Source organism: Pelmatolapia mariae, linkage group LG7 (assembly GCF_036321145.2).
Source record: "Pelmatolapia mariae isolate MD_Pm_ZW linkage group LG7, Pm_UMD_F_2, whole genome shotgun sequence".
Lineage (NCBI taxonomy): Eukaryota > Metazoa > Chordata > Actinopteri > Cichliformes > Cichlidae > Pelmatolapia > Pelmatolapia mariae.
In genome coordinates, this window is record NC_086233.1 from 47150902 (window position 1) to 47169678 (window position 18777).

General features: G+C 40.3%; 2 protein-coding genes across 3 annotated transcripts; one reads left to right on the forward strand and one right to left on the reverse strand.

Annotated features, from left to right (window-relative positions):
• The first annotated feature begins 1213 nt into the window (after positions 1-1213).
• On the forward strand, positions 1214-9394 carry twf1a (twinfilin actin-binding protein 1a). Its single transcript, XM_063479325.1, has 9 exons — positions 1214-1323; positions 2672-2752; positions 2898-3076; positions 4114-4209; positions 4375-4479; positions 6158-6283; positions 6956-7106; positions 7249-7370; positions 8126-9394. Exons 1-9 carry the CDS (start codon positions 1299-1301, stop codon positions 8291-8293), a joined length of 1053 nt encoding a protein of 350 aa, XP_063335395.1. The 5' UTR covers positions 1214-1298; the 3' UTR covers positions 8294-9394.
• Positions 9395-9397: 3 nt separating this feature from the next.
• irak4 (interleukin-1 receptor-associated kinase 4) lies at positions 9398-15234 on the reverse strand. 2 transcript variants are annotated; one of them, XM_063479323.1, is made up of 11 exons: positions 14902-15234; positions 14654-14799; positions 14161-14313; positions 13562-13722; positions 13418-13482; positions 13209-13323; positions 13002-13111; positions 12210-12396; positions 11689-11751; positions 11133-11297; positions 9398-9731 (listed from the first exon to the last, which is right to left on the reverse strand). In XM_063479323.1, exons 1-11 carry the CDS (start codon positions 15060-15062, stop codon positions 9669-9671), a joined length of 1389 nt encoding a protein of 462 aa, XP_063335393.1. In that variant the 5' UTR covers positions 15063-15234; the 3' UTR covers positions 9398-9668. The 2 variants fall into 2 exon arrangements, with proteins under 2 accessions (XP_063335393.1, XP_063335394.1); XM_063479324.1 differs by lacking the exon at positions 9398-9731 and having other exon boundaries at positions 11106-11297.
• Between the last annotated feature and the right edge of the window lie 3543 nt (positions 15235-18777).

An 18777-nucleotide genomic window follows, 5' to 3' on the forward strand; every position in this document is an offset into this window, starting at 1 on the left:
CTAGATAAGAGGGACAAGTGCAGCAAGGTAGCACATTAACTTAATGTCACTATTATTTTTCATTATTATTTCCATTATGAATATGAAAACATCTCACCAATAGTGTGCTGGGATTCAACAATAGTGTATATATCAAAGTAATTGCAAAAAAATGATTTAAAGCAATGATACTAATAAGAGCTACACACATTTTACAGAGGTTTGCTGCTAGTGCTTTTACTTTTACATTCAAACACTTGCACTTTCTCCTTTGTTTTTAAAGAATCTCTAAATTCATCTTCTGGAAGAGATGTAGTAGAAGGATTTGTACTGTTGTATTTGTAGTAACAAAAAAATCAAAGCTGAAAAATACTACTTCGAAATTTATAGAGCTGAAATCATTACTTAATTCCATAAGTTTGTTTGCATGTACAATGACAATAAAAGGCTATTCTGTTCCGTTCTATTCTATTAATTGAGTTCTTTATCAGGAAGAAGAAGCAGAAGTTGTCAAAATGAAAAAGAAAGCAAAACAAAGCCTGTTTTCAGAAAAACGGATAAAAGGCTATTGTATTGTATTTTATTCTATCATGAAAATAATCATCACTGCAAGTTTTAAGGTGTGACTGTGACCTCTGAAAGCAGGAAGCCACGCAAAGAGCCACTGGTTTCCTGGCTGGTAGGCAATCAACACCAGAGTTCAGACTAAGAACGCTGTCTTCCACCTCTTCACCTCACTGCTACCATACAGTGCACATGCACCTGCACATGAAAGGTGAATGAAAAAAAAAAGAGACTTCACACAGAACAGCAATAAAAACAAGTACGTAGTTTGTGCAGAAAGTACTGCTAAATATACTAGAATATACCGAGCATGCACTACATAACCAAAAGAAGCAAAAAAGAAAGAAAGTTATAGAATTTCTTGGTCTGTTGAGTCCATTATTATTTCCATTGTGAATTTCATTTAATTCACAGTACAGGTATGCACGAGCAACCCTTGGACACGCCCCTCAAACTGTATGGTTCATTTTTCCACAGGAAAGTAAAAATTTAAAAAAAGCTAGAACACAGTTTTCATATTTGACAAAAAGAAAGCAGCGACAATCTAATAAAGCGTGACCCACCTGAAGTATCGTCTCCGTTTAAAGAAAAGACTGAAAAAGCACACATATTAAAATAAAACACGATTACCTTCCTGTTGTGATTTTAGTGACGACAGACTCGGGGCGGGTCTCGCCGATGTAGTCCACTTCCTGCTTCTCTGCCCTGGTTTCGCCTGATCAGCCGCATCAGCCTTTTATCCGACGAAAGCCACAATGTCACATCAAACGGGCATTCAAGGTAGATGCTTTCTTTCTGATTTACAGCTTTCGGCCTTTACGTGTTTTGTTTTGCTGCGTGTCTGATTGCCCGGCGAGCTTTAAGCGCCTGCAACAATTCATTGCAAGGGGAAGCTAGCGTCAAGTTAGCTAGCCACTCCTAGCTAGCTTTGAGCTATCCTGATGTGTGCATATGTGTGTGTGCGCGCCCTGTTTGGACACTTATGACCAGGAAATCTAATCCTGAGTCTCTAATCAGTTTACGAGCGACCTAAAACACGACTACTCATACTTTTTTCCCCCTCGCAGTGCTCGAAAAGCCTATAATGCCCCAGCCTTTTAGCATCAAGCATAAATCCGGTTGTGTTTAGATTTTGAGTAGATTTTGAATGGACAGACGACGCCTTCATTTTGACAAACTGCTGGCCTGGTACCTGTCGGTGTTTGCAATAATCCGTGGATGGTACTGGCATTGCCTAAGCCGTGTTGTTATTTAAAAAAAGAAAAAGGGATTTAGGCAGGGCGTGACCACTTGTTATACACGATGGCATCGCAGCAAAAATAAAAACAACCCCCGAGGTTAAACTTACAAATCAGGCAACCTTAAAATAGAAGTACAAACGTACTTGTTACTGCTGTGTCCGAATAGTGTTTTTTTTTCCTGTTTTATCTTTTAAATATATATATGTTAAACGTAAAGCTTAATACAGGGGCTCCTCTAAGCTAAACCCTTTTTGTGGTTGTTTGTAGCTCACCAGAATTTGGTGGTGGTGAAAAACAAAAGTGAATCCTAGTAATTCAGGGAATATGACCCAGTTCATTTACTAGCATGCATTCCTGTGTGTTGTTGTGTTACATGGAAGATTTTTGCTTTAGTGCCTTCCTGCAAAAGTGATTTTAAAAATGTCTAAATAGTTTGTTGGACTTGTGCCATTAAGGTGCCCTTGGGGTTTGTGTTACAGCTATTAAGAGGTTGGTTTGAATCTGAATTATCACCCTTTTTTAATTTATTAAAAGAAAATGTATTTATTGTGACTGGGTTTGAGATCAAAGGTTAAACTAAAATAATAGGACTGACAAGTTTTCTTGATGGCCTGCTGACTCAAAGCCTGTGCAATACGGGATAAAATGCTAACTTTACAAAGGTCTGCAGGTGCTGAATGCTTAATGAGAAGATCATTTTTGTGGCCTTTGTCTAATGGCTGACATCAGATGGTTCACAGGCTATTATGAGTCATTAAACCTTTAGGTGTAGACTCATAATCATATGACTCATGATGGCCATGTTAAGATGAGCGTGGTGTTGTTGAGCCTGCATTGTTTAAAGGAGGGGGAAAAAACCCTGACCTCTTATGTCTTTTTTTTCTCAGCGGGGAATGATGTGAAGGATATCTTTGCCAGTGCGAAGAGCGGGGATCAGTATCGTGCCCTAAAGATCGTCATCAAGGATGGTAAGCAGCGCTCTAGCGTCCTGGAGTTTGTTTACTTCTACCTAAATGTCTGCCAAGGCTGACATTAGCATTTCTTTATAAAAAAACAAAACTCTGCACTGCTGATTTTTTTCTCTCTCTCTTTTTGTCCACATCTGCTCTCCAGAGCAGCTGACTCTAGGTGCCAGCAGGAAAGCATCAAAAAAATGGGACCAGGAATACGATTCTTTAGTGCTGCCCCTCCTCGACGATGACGTGCCCTGCTACGTTCTATACCGGCTAGACTCCAGTAACAACCAGGGCTACGAGTGGATCTTCCTGGCCTGGTCACCAGACCACTCTGCTGTAAGAAAAAAAAAAACCCCAAACTATCCCGGCTTTAATGAATAGCTTTCCATTCTGCATGGCATTTGTCCTTCTCTGCTATGGGTATCAGACGGGTGGGGTTTACCACATCAAGGCAGCCGTTCTTTTATATGCATTCATTATTTCCTAACAGACCTCTTGAAAGCTAAAAATGGGTAAATTATGTTTTTCCAAATAACACGGTGTATAGCCTCAGCCTCTCCTTCTTGACTTAAAATTTACCCTCATTGCTTTTAGGTGGCATATTCCTTTCATGCATTGGTGTTTTGTTGTAATGCAAATGTGTGTGCTTGCAATTTATGCGTTCTTGTCTCGCACAGTGTCATTTAAGTCATTGTTGTTTGGTCTCACTGAAACTTGATGAACCACTTGCAGCCTGGAGTTGCTGTGAGTAAGAATAGCCATAACAAATAACACACAAGTGTGTTTCTGTAGCAGTGAAATGGGAAATGTTACGAGGAGAAGCGACCGGTGCCCAGATAAAGTGCAGTGGAGGTTTATTTGTTGCACTTTTAGCACGGTGGACTTTAGAGTCACTTTCTGAAGGAGGTAGCTGAGCTCAGCATTCCTGACCTCTAGCTTAAAGCACAAGCCTTCAGGTTTAGGCTTGCCTGGAAGTTGCAAAACAGTTTTCCGATGCATGCATGCACTCGTTTTTATCATGTGCATTTTTTTCACTTCGTTAGAACTGAAGCTGGATTTACGTAGCCTAAAATCACACGTTTGATATTTAAAGGTATCTTGTAAAGTTTTGGTTACCACTAGTGTAACTACGCATTTGAGCAGTTCCCTATTTTTAATGACAGGAAATGCAGCAATAAACCAGCAAACACATGAAAGAATGTCTTGACAGAAGCACCAGCTGTAATATGTATTATAATATTTCTCACTTTTTTTAAGGCAAGCAACAATAAAATGTTTTTTTTTTTTTAAGATAAAGCTCTCATTGCCTTATGTCCTGTGTAAAGTTAAAAAAGTAAAAAAAACTTTTTTTTTTGTTTTGATATTCATAACAGGTGCGACACAAAATGTTATATGCTGCTACCAGAGCAACACTGAAGAAGGAGTTTGGAGGCGGGCACATCAAGGATGAGATTTTTGGTACCAGCAAGGTTGGTCAAGTGAAAGGCTTGTTACTCCGTAGCTTAACAGTGCCAAGTTAAGTGTCAGTGTTAGACAATTTTAGCACCTGATAGGAACTGTGATTACTATATCAGTAACAGTGAGTCAGTGTGTGTTTCTGCATGCCGTGTGATTGGGCTGTTCTTTACCTGCAGGATGATTTGAGCCTCAGTGGTTACAAGAAACATCTGACCTCTCAAGCTGCTCCCTTGCCTCTTACTGCTGCAGAAGAGGAACTGAGGCAGATCAAACTGAATGAGGTAACACACACACACTCAGACAAGTGATTTGGATTTTATCATTTGGTCACCACTTAGAGTTGTCATCATCTTGGAGGAAAGGATGTTCTGTGCAGTGCTTGCTGCACACATGCGGCCAGTTGTTGACAAGTTCTCTGGCTTGAAGTGTTCTAAAGTGGGTGTGGATTAGGCTTCTCTTTTCTCTTTTGGCATTACGTCATTATCACATTGGAGGGAGAAAGCACTGGCTTGCTTTAGCTCAGCGGTATCCCTGCTCATTGCATATCCTGGGTGTGGTAGGTAAATCCAAACCAGTACAGTGTAGGGTATCAATGAAAGCTGGCGCTGAAGCCTTCCAAACAGCACAAGGTCAGCAGCAACGCAAGTGTGCATATGCTTGCCTGGCAGTATCAGTGCAGTGCAGAGATGCTGATGCATTAGAACAGCAGGATGTTCTAATGCATCGGGAAGAGATAAAGCTATTAGCCGTGTGTATATCCATAGCTCCACAAAACGTGCTGTTTAGAGTTGTAAACATTGGTTAGCCTAATCAGCAAAGGGACTAAAAGAAGAGCTCTTTGATTGTTCTAATCTAACATTTACATGTTGGGAGCTAAATGCAAATGAGAGGGTTCTGTAGCTCTTAGTATTTGGCAGTGATTGGTCACAAGAGTACAGGTGAGCTGCATCAGTGGCTTGTGCCTTTGTTGTGATCAGATAAAGAAGTGCTGTAATGTGATACTTGTTGCAGGCTGCTAGTGTCGTCAGCAGTGTTTACAGTGCTGATATCAAGGTCTCCGGGGATGTGCCACATAGACTCCAACAGATAAATGAAAATGGGAACATTTGAAGTTTCACTCTTTAAACTTCTGGAGAGTATTCCTAGAATTTTGCCAAGAATTTCTTCAGTATTAAGAAACAACCTGTTTCTAATTGCTGCTCTCCCAGCTCCGCCACATGAACAAGAACTGTCTTTCTTACCATATATGGAAGTGCTCTGAGTAGAGTGCAGGCTGTCTCCAAAAGTACGGTCAATTAAAAGCAGCAGAGCAAATGGGAAGTGAGGTTTTTTTGGTCTTCCCACTTGCCCAGCTGTTGAAGGAAGATGATATACTGTTAATCTGTACTGCCTAGCTCAAAAAGCCTTTGAAATATTTATCGTTGCTTTGCCTCGGAGACTGCGCGCTTTTTTCCAAGCAGATGGATAAAAGACCTGCAATCCTGTTTGGTATGCGCGATAGCTACATGGGAGGCTCAATCATGTTTGCATGGCATTTCATTTTGTGGGAACAAGCCTCTAAAAATAGATGCAATCCATCAGTGTAATCCTTCCAGAATTTCCAGTTTTCAGTGCAATTTCTCGGAGGCGCCTTGTCACTTCGATACAAGCACCTCATCTGTAATCATCAGGTCTAGCTCTGAAGATGTGCAAAGCACTTGTAAGCCTAAAAAGATTGTTTTTTCCTGTTCTTTTTTAACGGTGTGCCCTCACATGATAACACTTATTGAATTATTGTGGCTTATGTTTTGATTTTGAAGACATTTGATGCTTGCTAAGTAATGCTCTGATCAGCCTACTTTAAAGGCTTTGATATCATGTTTCAGTGTTTTTGTCAATTATAGTGTTTTAATGACGATAATGGGACTGTAGAACTCAAAGTGTGTCTTGTTTCTGTGTCTTTGTTTGTGGTGTGTTTAGGTGCAGACTGACATCAGTGTGGACACCAAGCAGCAGACTCTGCAGGGAGTGGCTTTCCCTATTCATAAAGATGCCGTCGCAGCACTTGAACGTTTCAGGGACAAGAAACTCAACTACGTACAACTGGCGAGTTATTAGCTGCGGTTATTAGCCTCTACATGGCCAAGTATCGGCACTACATCTGGGCAGTTTTACATGAACTGGGATTACAGAGTATTGTAAGACCAGCCACATACTCCTGGTGTCTGCAGCTTTCTACATAGGTGTCTGCAAGGCTGTATCCTGGTCTAAATGACAGTAATTAGCTCAGCAGTGACGTATTCAAGGTCAATAATTTGAATGTGTAGTTGGAGTTTTTACCTTATATTTGGTAAGCAGATTGTTTTGGTGAGGAGAACTTTCTAGTTTGGGACAATGAGTTACTCAGTTTGTCCAAAAAGCCTTTGTTTAAATTCTGCTCATTGAAATTCTGACGGTTTGTGTCACAAGATCAGATGAGTCCAGTACAAAGGAATAATTGTGGCACTGTTGTGGTTGTGCATCAGATTTCCTTTTCGTGAGTCTGAAAGCTTAGTTGAATTGCATTTCTTTCCCCCCTTTATTGTTCAATTCATCCTTACTAGTTTTACTCCTGGCTGCTGAGGATCACATTAGCATGTAGAGTAAAGGGAGGTGTTTGGTATTTACTGGCACCACCTAGATTTTTCACATTGTCTGGTAACCAAAGCAGGGAGCTTGTGGTTACAGGAGCACTCTGCTTACTTAAAGGGTAACTTTTTGCTTCTTTTGTCAAAAAAGAAATTAGATGCTGAACAGGAGCTCATTCGGTTGTGCGGCACTGAGCCAACGGAGCTGAAAGATCTCCCAATGAGAATCCCTAAAGATACTCCACGTTACCACTTCTTCCTCTACAAACATTCCCATGAGGGCGACTACTTAGAGTCCACAGGTAAATGATTTCCCACGGGTTATTATGAACAGCAGGAAAAAACAAACAAACACTGTATTTTGTACAGGTTTCTGTGTTGTTCTGCTCGGAATGGTGCTTCATGTGATTCCCATCTCACTGTCCTTTCCTTCTTTCTTTGTAGTCTTCATTTATTCTATGCCAGGGTACAAGTGTAGCATCAAAGAGAGGATGCTGTATTCCAGCTGCAAAAATCCCTTGGTCGACATGGTGGAAAACAATCTCCAGATTGAGATTGAGAAAAAAGTAAGACACTGTGATGTGATATACTATAATAATCAAATCTCTTATGTAAAATAAATCTAATTTATTTTACATAAGAGATTTCCTGATGATGAAAGTATTTGTGTACTGTCTTCCATACAGAGTTTGAAATGGTTTTGGTGGCTGATATGACTGATTACAAATGTAAACCTTATTCTACATGTATTCCTTAAACAAGACTGAGAAGTGTGTCATGATTTATGAGATGAATCGGCATCAATTTTCAAATTCTGAACGTGACAGTCAACAAAAAAGTTCAGACATTTTTCATAGTTTTTTTTTTTCCATTTAAATTGACTTTTTCTCAAAAAAATTTTTAACACAATTTAGTGGGCTACATACTGAACTGAGAGGAAAGGATGGAGACAAAGCATTAATAATATGGCACTAATATTGATCTGACACCAATACCAGCGTTGGCATTGATACTATCGATATTTGGATCGATTCGAGCACATGTGCTGTATTTAAAACAGCACACATGTCATGGAAAACACTGCACAGGCTCAGGAACACTTCCAGAATTTACTGTCTGTTCAGATTAAACATCTGTCATGCAAATAAAAGCCATGTTGTCATCTTAGAACTCATTTGTAGTGACCCTTTCTAATGGGCCTCAAACAGCATGCTCAATGTTGGGCAAGAGGGGTTAATGTTTTTCCTTTAATCTGTCACACAATGCACCAGTGGTCCAGCTCATCTTTTTAATGCACTTTTTAAATATTTCTGTTTCCCAGTTGGAAATAGAAAACGGAGAAGAACTGACAAGTGATTTCTTGTACGAGGAGGTGCATCCCAAGCAGCACGCACACAAGCAGCGCTTTGCCAAGCCCAAAGGCCCCGCTGGTAAGAAGGGCGGCCGCCGCATCACCCGACCACCGGGGGAGAGAGAGGAGGAAGATTAAACAGACCTCACCGCCCGACCACCACCTCTACCCCGAGCACGGTCCACAGAGGAACATTCCTGCTTTGGGGAGGGGAAGGCAGGAGGGAGGGGGGGTTAATCATTTTTGACACGCTTGTTTAAAATAATAAGACAAAAACCTCAAATTCCCACAGAGTTCACCCACAGACCCAGCTATGCACGCCAAGGACAACTGAGCAATGACACACTTCAGAATTTCCATTTGTAGCTTGCCAAATGGAAGTACATTCATGTAGGTTAGTACATTCATAAAAATCCTTTTACTATAATTCAGAGAGGCCCAAACCAAGTCAAAGATGAGGTTGTTTTTTTTAATTTTCACATCGTTGCCAGCTCTGAGACTTCAAAAATGTTAGTGTAATTAATGTGAACTTGCGCCAATATGATGAAAAGACCCCATTTTGTGTTCACGTGCTCAAATTCCTAACTTCCATTCCTCGTGTCAATTAATGTTTCTGTGTCTAATGTGTTGATTATTTGTCTCCTACTGTTTGCACAATGAGGTGCTCCAAAGCAGAAAAAAAATAATTCTCAAACTTGTCTGACGATTCATTTTAATGGTCCATTTTATATTGGGGGAAAAAAATTGACTTCTTTTTTGATATAACTGTGGTTTACATGAAAAAAAAAAATCATCTGCTGAGATACTTATTTTTCTATGCAAGTGCTGTAAATGTACATATTGTAGCTGTGTGATGCTCTTTGATTAAGAAACAGTCTGGTCTGTTGAGGTAGATGTCCACGTCGGTAAGGATCACAGTGAAAGAACTGGGGCTTCCAGAAATATTACATCCACACATTTCAGATTTCACAAGGAAGGAAGCTTTTCCAGCTTTTCTGGTTCCCATAATGACAGGGAATGCCACGCTACTGGATGGGAAAGGGAATAATATAATTACCTTGATCAAAATGTTGCCACATCCACTGATGTACTGATTAATATTAGGCAAACTACTTCGCTCACCTCATGTTTGAAGGGAATATCCCTTTATGTTCATACAGTGTCATTATAGAAAAATCATGTTTGGTCTTATGTTTTCTTATAATTCTTTTAAAGAAGAAAAATAAAATATTTAAATCACGTTTTCTTTCACTTTATTTCTTTAATTGTTCGTAATAAATACATTTAACACTGGCAAGAACAACCGCAGTCAGCATTCTGAAAGAGTTCGGCCATTAGATTTGTTTAAAGGCCTCACAGAAATGTATTCAGCAGTATTTTTACAGCAATTACACATGTAAGCTACATGCCTTTTTAAAAAAAAAAAAAAAAGGTAAGCTTTGCAGTGCAGTAATTCTCCTGTCAGTCTGCAGTGTGATTTGAAGCAGGCTCACAATTCCCACGATGCTTTGCTTCACGCCTTTCTATCAAGATCCAGTGCAATGTTTTTGACGACTCCGTGAATCTCTGCGTAAACCTGTTCAGACACACAACAATCATGACTACATCATGAAGTTAGCAAATATATATCGTAGCAACAATATGACATTTTCCTTTAGTTCAGCAAGACAAGAGTGCAGTCTCTATTCTCTTACTGCTTGCATTTGCTCCCTAAATCCCCTAAATAATATGTTTGTTATTACATAAACTCCCCATACACTTTATTAGGTACACCTTGCTGGTATTAAGTTGGGCCCCCTTTTGCCTTTAGAACTGCTTTGATTCATTGTAGCACAGATTGAACACAGTGTTGGAAACATTCCTCAGAGATTTTGGTTAATATAGCGTCACACAGATTTGTCAGGATGTGGTGGAAAGGGACATTTGCATCATGCATTCATGATGCAAATCTCCCTTTCGATCACGTCCCAAAGATGCTCTATTAAGGCTAAGATCTGGTGACTGTGGAGGCCATTCAATTACAGTGAACTCGTCATGTTCAGGAAACCAGTTTGAGACGATCTGAGCTTTGTGACATGGTGTGTTACCTTGCTGGAAGCAGTCATAAAAACGTCGGTTTACTGTGGTCATGGTCAACAACAACACTCAGGTGGGCTGTGGTGGTTAAGCAATGCTCAGTTTGTATTAAGGGGTCCAAAGTGTGATAAGACAATGTCCCCCACACCATGACACCACCAGCAGCCTGAGGTTTTGGTACATTGCTGGACTTTCATGCTGTTTTTGCCAAATTCTGATCCTATCATCTAAATGTCATAGCAGAAATCAAGACTTATTGGCCTGGGCAATGTTTTTCCAATGTTCGGTTGTCTGAGTGAACTGTGGCCTCGGATTTCTGCTGCTCATCCCATCTGCTTTAAGGTTCAACATGCTGTGCATTCAGAGATGCTCTGCTGCATACCTTGTTAAGATAACGAGTACTGTTGCCTTCCTACCAGCTTGAAACATCTGCCCATTTTCCTTTGATCTCTGGCATTTTCACCCTCAAAACTGCCGCTCACTGGATATGGTTATGTGCTATTTACACAGCACCAAATTGCAACAAAAGTCACCTCGAGGTGCTTAAATGACCACAACCATGCCTACATGGCAGTCAGTTGCTGCCATGTGATTGGCTGTTTAGATATTAGTGTTAATAAGCAGTTAAACAGGTGTATTTAATGAAGTGTCTGGTGAATGTATTTTTGCTAATAAATGCCATAAAAAAAAACCAAACAATGACCCGACTCAGTTGTTAATGATCCTCTTTTCTTTTCAAAAACTAAAACAAAAAAATAAAAATCCCTTTATGGGATTTCTTCATTCAGCCTGGTCCAGCTGAGGCACATAACACGGGCAAATAGCTCAAGGTGAAAAGCTGTGCAGATGCCAACACAGTAGCTTGACCTATACATTAAATCTGCTGGGATCTTTCCTGTACCTGTCTGATGACAGGCCGTCTGTTTTTCCTCTCATGGAGGCAGTTGCATGCCAAGGAGTAAATACTCTCCACCTGGCTCAGCTCCCAGTCTTTCATTTTTTTGTCCACAAAATCCTCCAGAGTCAGCTCCTCATCTTCATCATCTATGTCATACCTCATCTCCATCTAGGAAGTGAAGTAGGGAACACGTACACACACACACACACACACACACACACACACACACACACACACACACACACACACACACACACACACACACACACACACACACACACACACACAGACACAGAGTAATGTAACAATCATCTTCTCTAAGCATGTTCCATAGATGCTGACTTGTATATTAAACATCAAATGCAGTATCAGCACATGATGAGCACAGATGAAACTTTTAAAGGTGGACGGTTTGAACTTTTTTGTTTAAATTCTTAACATATTGACTGTTAACCGATAATGTTCCCTGACTTATTAAATGCAAAGCTTTTAATAAGCTGTAAGCACAAATTGTAGCTTGGCAGATAACACAATGAAAGTCCTCTTTTGTGTAACTTACCAAGAACTGTGGCTCCCGGTTTTCATCAACTGGCGGGAGTCCAGACAATATTTCTAACAACACCTGTAAATGGCAGAGAGACGGGGTTAATCGCACGGCTCTGGGCAACAGGAAAACTTACATGTGGCGGGTAACATCGCCAACACTGCAGTATTCCCACAGCATGTAGGAATGCATATGCTTCGTGGCAAGGTCAGAGATTCTACTAAAGTACTGATCCCAGAAATCACCTAATGGTTAATATGTTTGACAATTATAGCTACTAATACGTATAGCTGTGTCCCACAGCAGATTTGGGATAATGACAGATGATAAACAATATAGAGCTCTTTTTTCACAAATAGGGAAAAAAGTATACTGCAACGTTTGTGTCCTGCAGTTATATATGTGTCAGTAGTTTGGGAGAACCTTGGAGTCAAGGAAAGTGCTGAGTACTGCTCTACATTTTACATTACAGCTGCAGTTTCTCCAGCGCTATCTGTGTGTATCAGTGTGTGTGTGTGTGCCTGAAGAAAGTCTACCACTCCAAAACTGAAGACATCGGATTTTGGTGTGATCTCTCCTCTTAGCGCCTCCGGTGCCATGTATGCACGGGTACCCACGATCCTCTCAGTCATCATGGTCGTCGATGTTCGCTTGGCCGATGCTCTCGTCAGACCAAAGTCTGAGATTTTGGCCACAAAGTGTTCATCTAACAGGATGTTCGCACTAACAGGGAAGAAATACGAGCCAGAGTGAGCAACAAAACATCCAGTCATGTGTCATGTATATTTCTACATTTAGGGAAATGTGATTTTACTGGTTTCCTTGCCAAGAGTTAAATTAAAACATTAATACCGCTTGCATGATTTTGCTTATGAGCCTCTATAAAACTCACTAAATTACCAAACTGTACCTTTCGTGCCTAAACTGTACTGTTGCATTACTAATAAACCTGTTCATGATCTTCATGTTAAGTTAAACCACTAGCTACTAGTTGTGTCATCAGATTTAAAAAAATAAATAAATCTAGGTGTGGCATCAGTTTTTTCATGTGCCTCTGAACAGGGAAGTGAATAAAAGTGTAAATGAAACCTTTTTCGACTTTTTATTTAGCTCTAAAGAGAACCTTGTCAAATGATCTGCAGAGAACCATATGGGAAAGCTTTTTCTACATCCCCAAAGTCTTTTTTTGGTTCTTTGTCTAAAACAGTAATGTGATGTAATTTGCATAGTGTTCTATAAAGGTACGGGACATCAAAAACGGGACATTTTCTCTCTTCTTTGTGGGATATCTCTAAACCAATAACAATGAAAGCTTTCGCACTATGAACCTTTTAACATCTCTGTGGACGTGATGGTTGGAGTGCAGATACTCCAAACCTTTGGCTGTTCCTTCTGCTATCAAGCACCTGTGGTGCCAGGAAAGTGGAGGACTTCCTTCCTAAATGAACAAAAAAAAAGTATGTAATTAAATCCCTTTCTGAAAGCACTGGGACTGAAAAGCAGACTGTTTGTGTAGAAGAGTAAATAATGCTTACAAAGCAAGCCAGTCGGTCTAATAAAGATCCATTGGCCATGAAAGCGTACACTAAACATAGGTGCTGTTCGTCACAGGAAAATCCAACCATGTCAACCAAGTTCTCGTGTTTCAACCTGTGGAACAAATGCTGTTATTAAACCACACCTGCATTTGTAAATACATGCATGTTAAATATGCTTCTTCACCTTCTTCCTGAGGGAAACTTACACTTTCAGAGTCTGGATCTCTTGGTTGAACTGATCTTGCAACTTGTCCAGTGGCATGTCGTCCACCTAAATAATACAATATCTCAGATGCAATTAACAACAGTACACAGAGGCATGTGGTTCTGTTAAAACTATTTTCACTTACTGGATTGAGTTTTTTCACTGCAACTGGTTTGTCATTCAGGAGACCTTTGTATACCGTCCCAAAGCCTCCCTCTCCAATTCGACTGCCACCAGCTGACGTGGACCGGTCATCAAAGTTGCCTGTGATCCTCATCAGGTCACTATAATAGAAACTGGAGAAGCCTAAAGAGGGAGACACAGTAAACTGCCTCATTAACTTCTCTGATCAAGAGCCCGACGCTGCCACCTGCTGTCGATGAAGTAAAATCACATCTTTACAAAGAAGCAGCATCACTTATTGAAATCAAAATATCATCTTTGTTGACTACACTACACCACTATAGAGCAGCTTTGTTTACAGTGCTCTAATGTAATCAAGTAGATTTATTGCACTACTTTAGTACTGCAGTGGCAGATTTACATGGTGCTGAGAAAGATATGACATTTTAATTCACTGAAACCAGGCTTTTCAGCAGATAATGAAAGATGAACATTATATACTTAAAACATCACATGAATATGACTCATAAATGACTGTGTTAATAAATGTCATACGTTCAATGTCATGTGTTCAATCAAGATATGAACATAAAATTAATACATAATCAAAAAGTGAAAGACCTGTGTGTATTGGTTCGGTGTTCTCCTGTGGCATTCGAAGCTGCAGCACAGTGGTGACAGGCTGCTGCAGCGCATCTCTCTCTTCCAGCAGTCTGGTTGAAGCAGTGCTTCGGGTTTTTAAAGGAGTCAGCTGTGTCTCCAATGGACTGGACTCTTCAAATGAATGAGGACAAAAACAAAAAATGATCAGAATAAATGACTGGGTTTTACATCCTGTATCAGTGCGGTTTGACTGTTTCCCCTCATGCTCCAGGCATCACACCTTTAATATAACATAACAGATGTTTACTCATCCTCTACCCAAAAAGTTCAGAAGTTTTTTTGCTATATCTCTTATTGCAATTTCATAACTCGTGGCTAACATCTTATTTTCTTACATGAATTTTTTTTTAAAAGGGGGATACTGGGAAAAAGATTGGGGCTAAGTTAAGATTCAAAGGTTTATTCTACCTGTTGCGTGTGGTTATTATTTAATGGCTTTTAAAAGTCATACCAGGTAGCAGAACACTGGCAGCAGCCAGTAACTCGTGACTCTTCAAAATGTCCACAAGTTCACCCACTGTGCTGTTGGTGGTCCCCCAGTCATTGAGCAGCTCCACTGTGGGACTGCGACCCTGTGCAACAAGACCCTCAAATCTCCTTAAAAGACAGCGGCACAAATTCAGTAAACAATAAATAAACAATCAGTGTGATTTCATTCAATGAAAAGCAAGCACGTCAGAAAGTTTGCCCCCATCTTACCTCACATGAAGCTGGGAATACCTCGGCTCCCCGCTCGGTTTCTGTATATCTACAAGAACTTCTTTCCACCTGTCCTGAGGATCCAAAAAATCAGACAATTTGCGACGTAAACGAAAACCGATGTTGCGAATATAAGTAGCGGAAGTTACTGGATTATCCATTCTGCGGGGAATTTGTGACCAAACCCGAGATTGGGTTTTATCTAACAGTCATGTTGTCATGATCTTAGACCTGAAGACGTTAATTATACTCCATCGAGTGGATTCTTTAACCCAGAAAAATCGCAAACAGTTATGTTTTGCTCACATACCTAAAAAAGTGTTTTCCGATATTGAGCAACTTCCCCAAACGTAAACAGCAGGGCTGTCCTACAAATGTCTCCACCTACAAAGCGGAAACGCAAAGATTGAGTGCTATGGTATAATACAGTCTGTGCTGGCTGTTCTTACCTGTAAACGGGCACAACAAACTAACAATAAACCTGCGTGTGTTTATTTATATAATTATCTTTTTGGTAACACAAGAGCAGAAAGGGAGACAGCTGTCGTGTGATGGTGGTTTACAGTGTCACAGTGCCCTCTAGTGGATAATGGAAATAAAGCAAATCTTCCATTGGGGGCTGTTTGTGTAGTGGCTAGTGCTGTTGCCTTCCAGCATCAAGATCCTGGTTTTGAGTCCACCACTCTGCTGGGCCTTTCCTGTGTTGAGTTTGCATGGTGTCTGCGTGGGTGCTCTGCCTTCCAAAGACATGCAGTTAGTGGTGCCCCTTGGTGTGAATGGTTGCCTGTTTTGCTGTGTTAGTCCCAAATGATATCTGGGATAGGCGGAAAAGGATGGATGGAATGAATAACAGAGAGACCTTAGAACTGTGATTGAATTCATAATAATTGCTGCGTATGTCAAATATTATAATACTTGTATGCATATCATTTAAATGCACAAAAACAGAAGAAAATAGAAAATTAAATTCAAGGAGTCAAGGATTCAAGGAGCTTTATTGTCATTCGCATCACATGTTAACATGACGTGGAACGAAATTATGTACACACGGTCCCGGAGCGAAAAGAAACAAAATAATACAGATAATAAAGATACAGAATTTTTTTAAAAGTAATAAACAATAGTTGTTGTTGTTTTTTAAACAAACAGAATAACAAGTAATAAAATAAATACGATAAATAATGCAATAAGTAGAGTGCAACAACCAAAATAGTTCCCTTAACATCTTCTCAATCTCGATCTTCATCTTCTGTTATTGAACTCTAGGTTTCACACATGCATTCGTTTGGAAATGTGATCAAATAGCTATATAAGTAAGTGTTATGAAAAAACAAACAAACATCTTTTTTGTACCTATTTGTGTATGCTGAATACATGATTTAAACACTCAACTGGACATTTATGAACTCCTATGTTGCTACATCAACATAGGAGTTTACGTTATATACACAACGTAAACAACGTAAACCAAAGGGTGCCATTTTTGCAGGATGTTAGGTATCGATCAGCCTATCCATCACGCATAAGGCACTTTTTTTTCACTGGTGTTTAAATCACAGTCACAGTCCAGCACAGAACCCACCCAAATAAACTCCCCAAATGTGTTGCAGGACAAAAACTTCTTTAACTGATTTTTTTTCTTGGAAACTTTAAAACTACATCAAGGAGGTGACCTCAATCGAGCCATCTCATGTCAAACAAATTTGGCAAACAGCTGGAGGCATTTGGTCTAAACTGCTTGGAGTACCTTTTTTTGTTTCTGTGTTACAAAAAAGCTGGATCTGTTTATAGTGTGTTAGTTGCTATTTGCACTGTATTTGATGAACTGTGATCAGTTCCATGTGCAAATGGAAGGCCTAGCTGTATTACTGGATGGGATGGATTACTGGGTGGAGTGATGAAGTGCAAGATGCGTGTGTGTGAGACATAAATTTCAGACAAAAAACCCACACACAAGATTAAAACTTTTTTTGCATCACAAAAGTCTTACAATAACATGTTTTGAATGCTAATACAAACAAGTGAAATTAAAATCCATTTTATATTTATTGAGCTATTAACATCAGCTCAAACCATCAAACAAACCATCCACAGAGACCTGCTGCTAGCACTGTGCACACACCAAACTGCATCAAAGCAAAAGTTAAATTCAGGTTTGCTTGAGTTTTGAACTTATTTGATATTAAACTTTCAGTCATGAATGGGACACAATTCTCACTCCTTTTTTGAATGTTTGTTCTTAATTAAAAAAAATAAATAAATATATATGTATATATATATATATATATATATATATATATATATATATATATATGTATATATATATATATACACTGTGTTCAACTTTTGTTTCCAGGCAAACACATAAAAAAATAAGATTGAAAATTACATTACAAACTAAACTTTAAAATGTGATCTCAATCTGCCCAAAGTCATCCAAAACCTTTTTGAAGTAAGACATAAATAATGTTTGTTTTGTTTTGTTTTTTTTGTTTTTTTTTTGTTTTTTTAAACCTGTCCCGTTTGGTTCTTTTGCCATCAGAATTATTGTCTAAAGGCGAAGAAAGATGCCCAACGGATTTACTTTACCAAATGGACCATCCCAGCCTTGCCGTAATGGTCCATTTGATTTACCTTTTATTGTTTATTTTATTTTATTTTATTTTTTTTACTTGCTAAATACGGGACAGGGGAAAAGAAAAGGGAGAAAGAAAGAGGGGGGAAAAAACAAAACAAAACAAAACAAAAAAAAAACAGCGGAGAAGAGGGACGGGGATAAAGGGCAAAAAACAAAAACCAACAAAATAAGCAGACAAAAAATACATATATCGATCACCTGGATCACCTGTTGAGAAAGAAAAAAGAAAACAAGCAGAAGAAAACGAGAGTAATAGAATAAACAACATCACAATGATATATGGGAATATAACACTAAATACTTAATATTAAACATTATTGTGCAGCACGTAAGATCGACAGCGCACAGTGTGCTTTGAGGTAGGAGCCAAAAAGGGTGTAGTTTGTGTGTGTGATCACCTGTGTGTACACCTGTGAGCATGAGCGCGCTTGTATTTAAAAGGTTCCTTAATGTAATGATCTGCTAGAGGGTGTGGGGGGCCACAGTCCCATCCTCCAGGGCATGAAGTAGGTATGGAGGAGATCAAAACTCCAGACATCCAGAGGCCCCCAGAACACAAGAGACCAAGGAAGACCAACAGAGGGGCAGCCGCGCCACTATCCCAGAAAGAGCTGAGGAGAGTCCCAGATGAGAGATCACTCAGCAGCCGCAGAGCAGAAGCCAGGGGGGGTTGCCGCCGGCAGCCAGCTGTGCCTGAGTGACCGAGCCCCAGGCCGAGAGGCCGAGGGCACCCCACCCCCGAAGTGGCCCGAGCGAGCCCCAGGTTCCAGGCCCGGATAAGCAGCCACCAAGGAGTGAGCCGGTGTGTACCCGGACGCCCACCCCCGGACACAAAGAACCACCAACGCACCGATGTCTGAGGGCGTCTGCCACCGGCAGGGGAAGTGGTGGGGGGAGATAGGCCTCCAAACCTTGGAGGGCCTGAGATGTCCCCAGAGAGGTGGCGTCTGATACCCAACCTGACATATAGACACAGACATACAGGCACACTCAAATACAAACATCCATTCCCACCCTCATGCTCTCATGGGCAATTACTCCACACTCAACCAACGTGGAGACAGACATAAAGAGACGCTGTACACACAATCACACTCCCCAAGCGTACTCTAAGAACCGGGTCTAGGTACCTTTGCCCCTGGAGGGGGAAACTGCACCCAGACCCAGGTGGTGTTACCCTTTTCCCTGCAGTGGGGAGAAGCAGACTGCCCCGACTCCGCAGCAGCAGGGAGGCCCCA

Coding starts and splice junctions, on each gene's coding strand:
- twf1a (XM_063479325.1), top strand. CDS start 1,299: ATGTCACATCAAACGGGCATTCAAG. Junction 3,077..4,113: donor GGTCACCAGACCACTCTGCT/GTAAGAAAAAAA, acceptor TATTCATAACAG/GTGCGACACAAAATGTTATA. Junction 4,210..4,374: donor AGATTTTTGGTACCAGCAAG/GTTGGTCAAGTG, acceptor CTTTACCTGCAG/GATGATTTGAGCCTCAGTGG.
- irak4 (XM_063479323.1), bottom strand. CDS start 15,062: ATGGATAATCCAGTAACTTCCGCTACTTATATTCGCAACATCGGTTTT. Junction 13,112..13,208: donor TAGACCGACTGGCTTGCTTT/GTAAGCATTATT, acceptor TTGTTCATTTAG/GAAGGAAGTCCTCCACTTTC. Junction 12,397..13,001: donor GTCCACAGAGATGTTAAAAG/GTTCATAGTGCG, acceptor CTTCCCTGTTAG/TGCGAACATCCTGTTAGATG.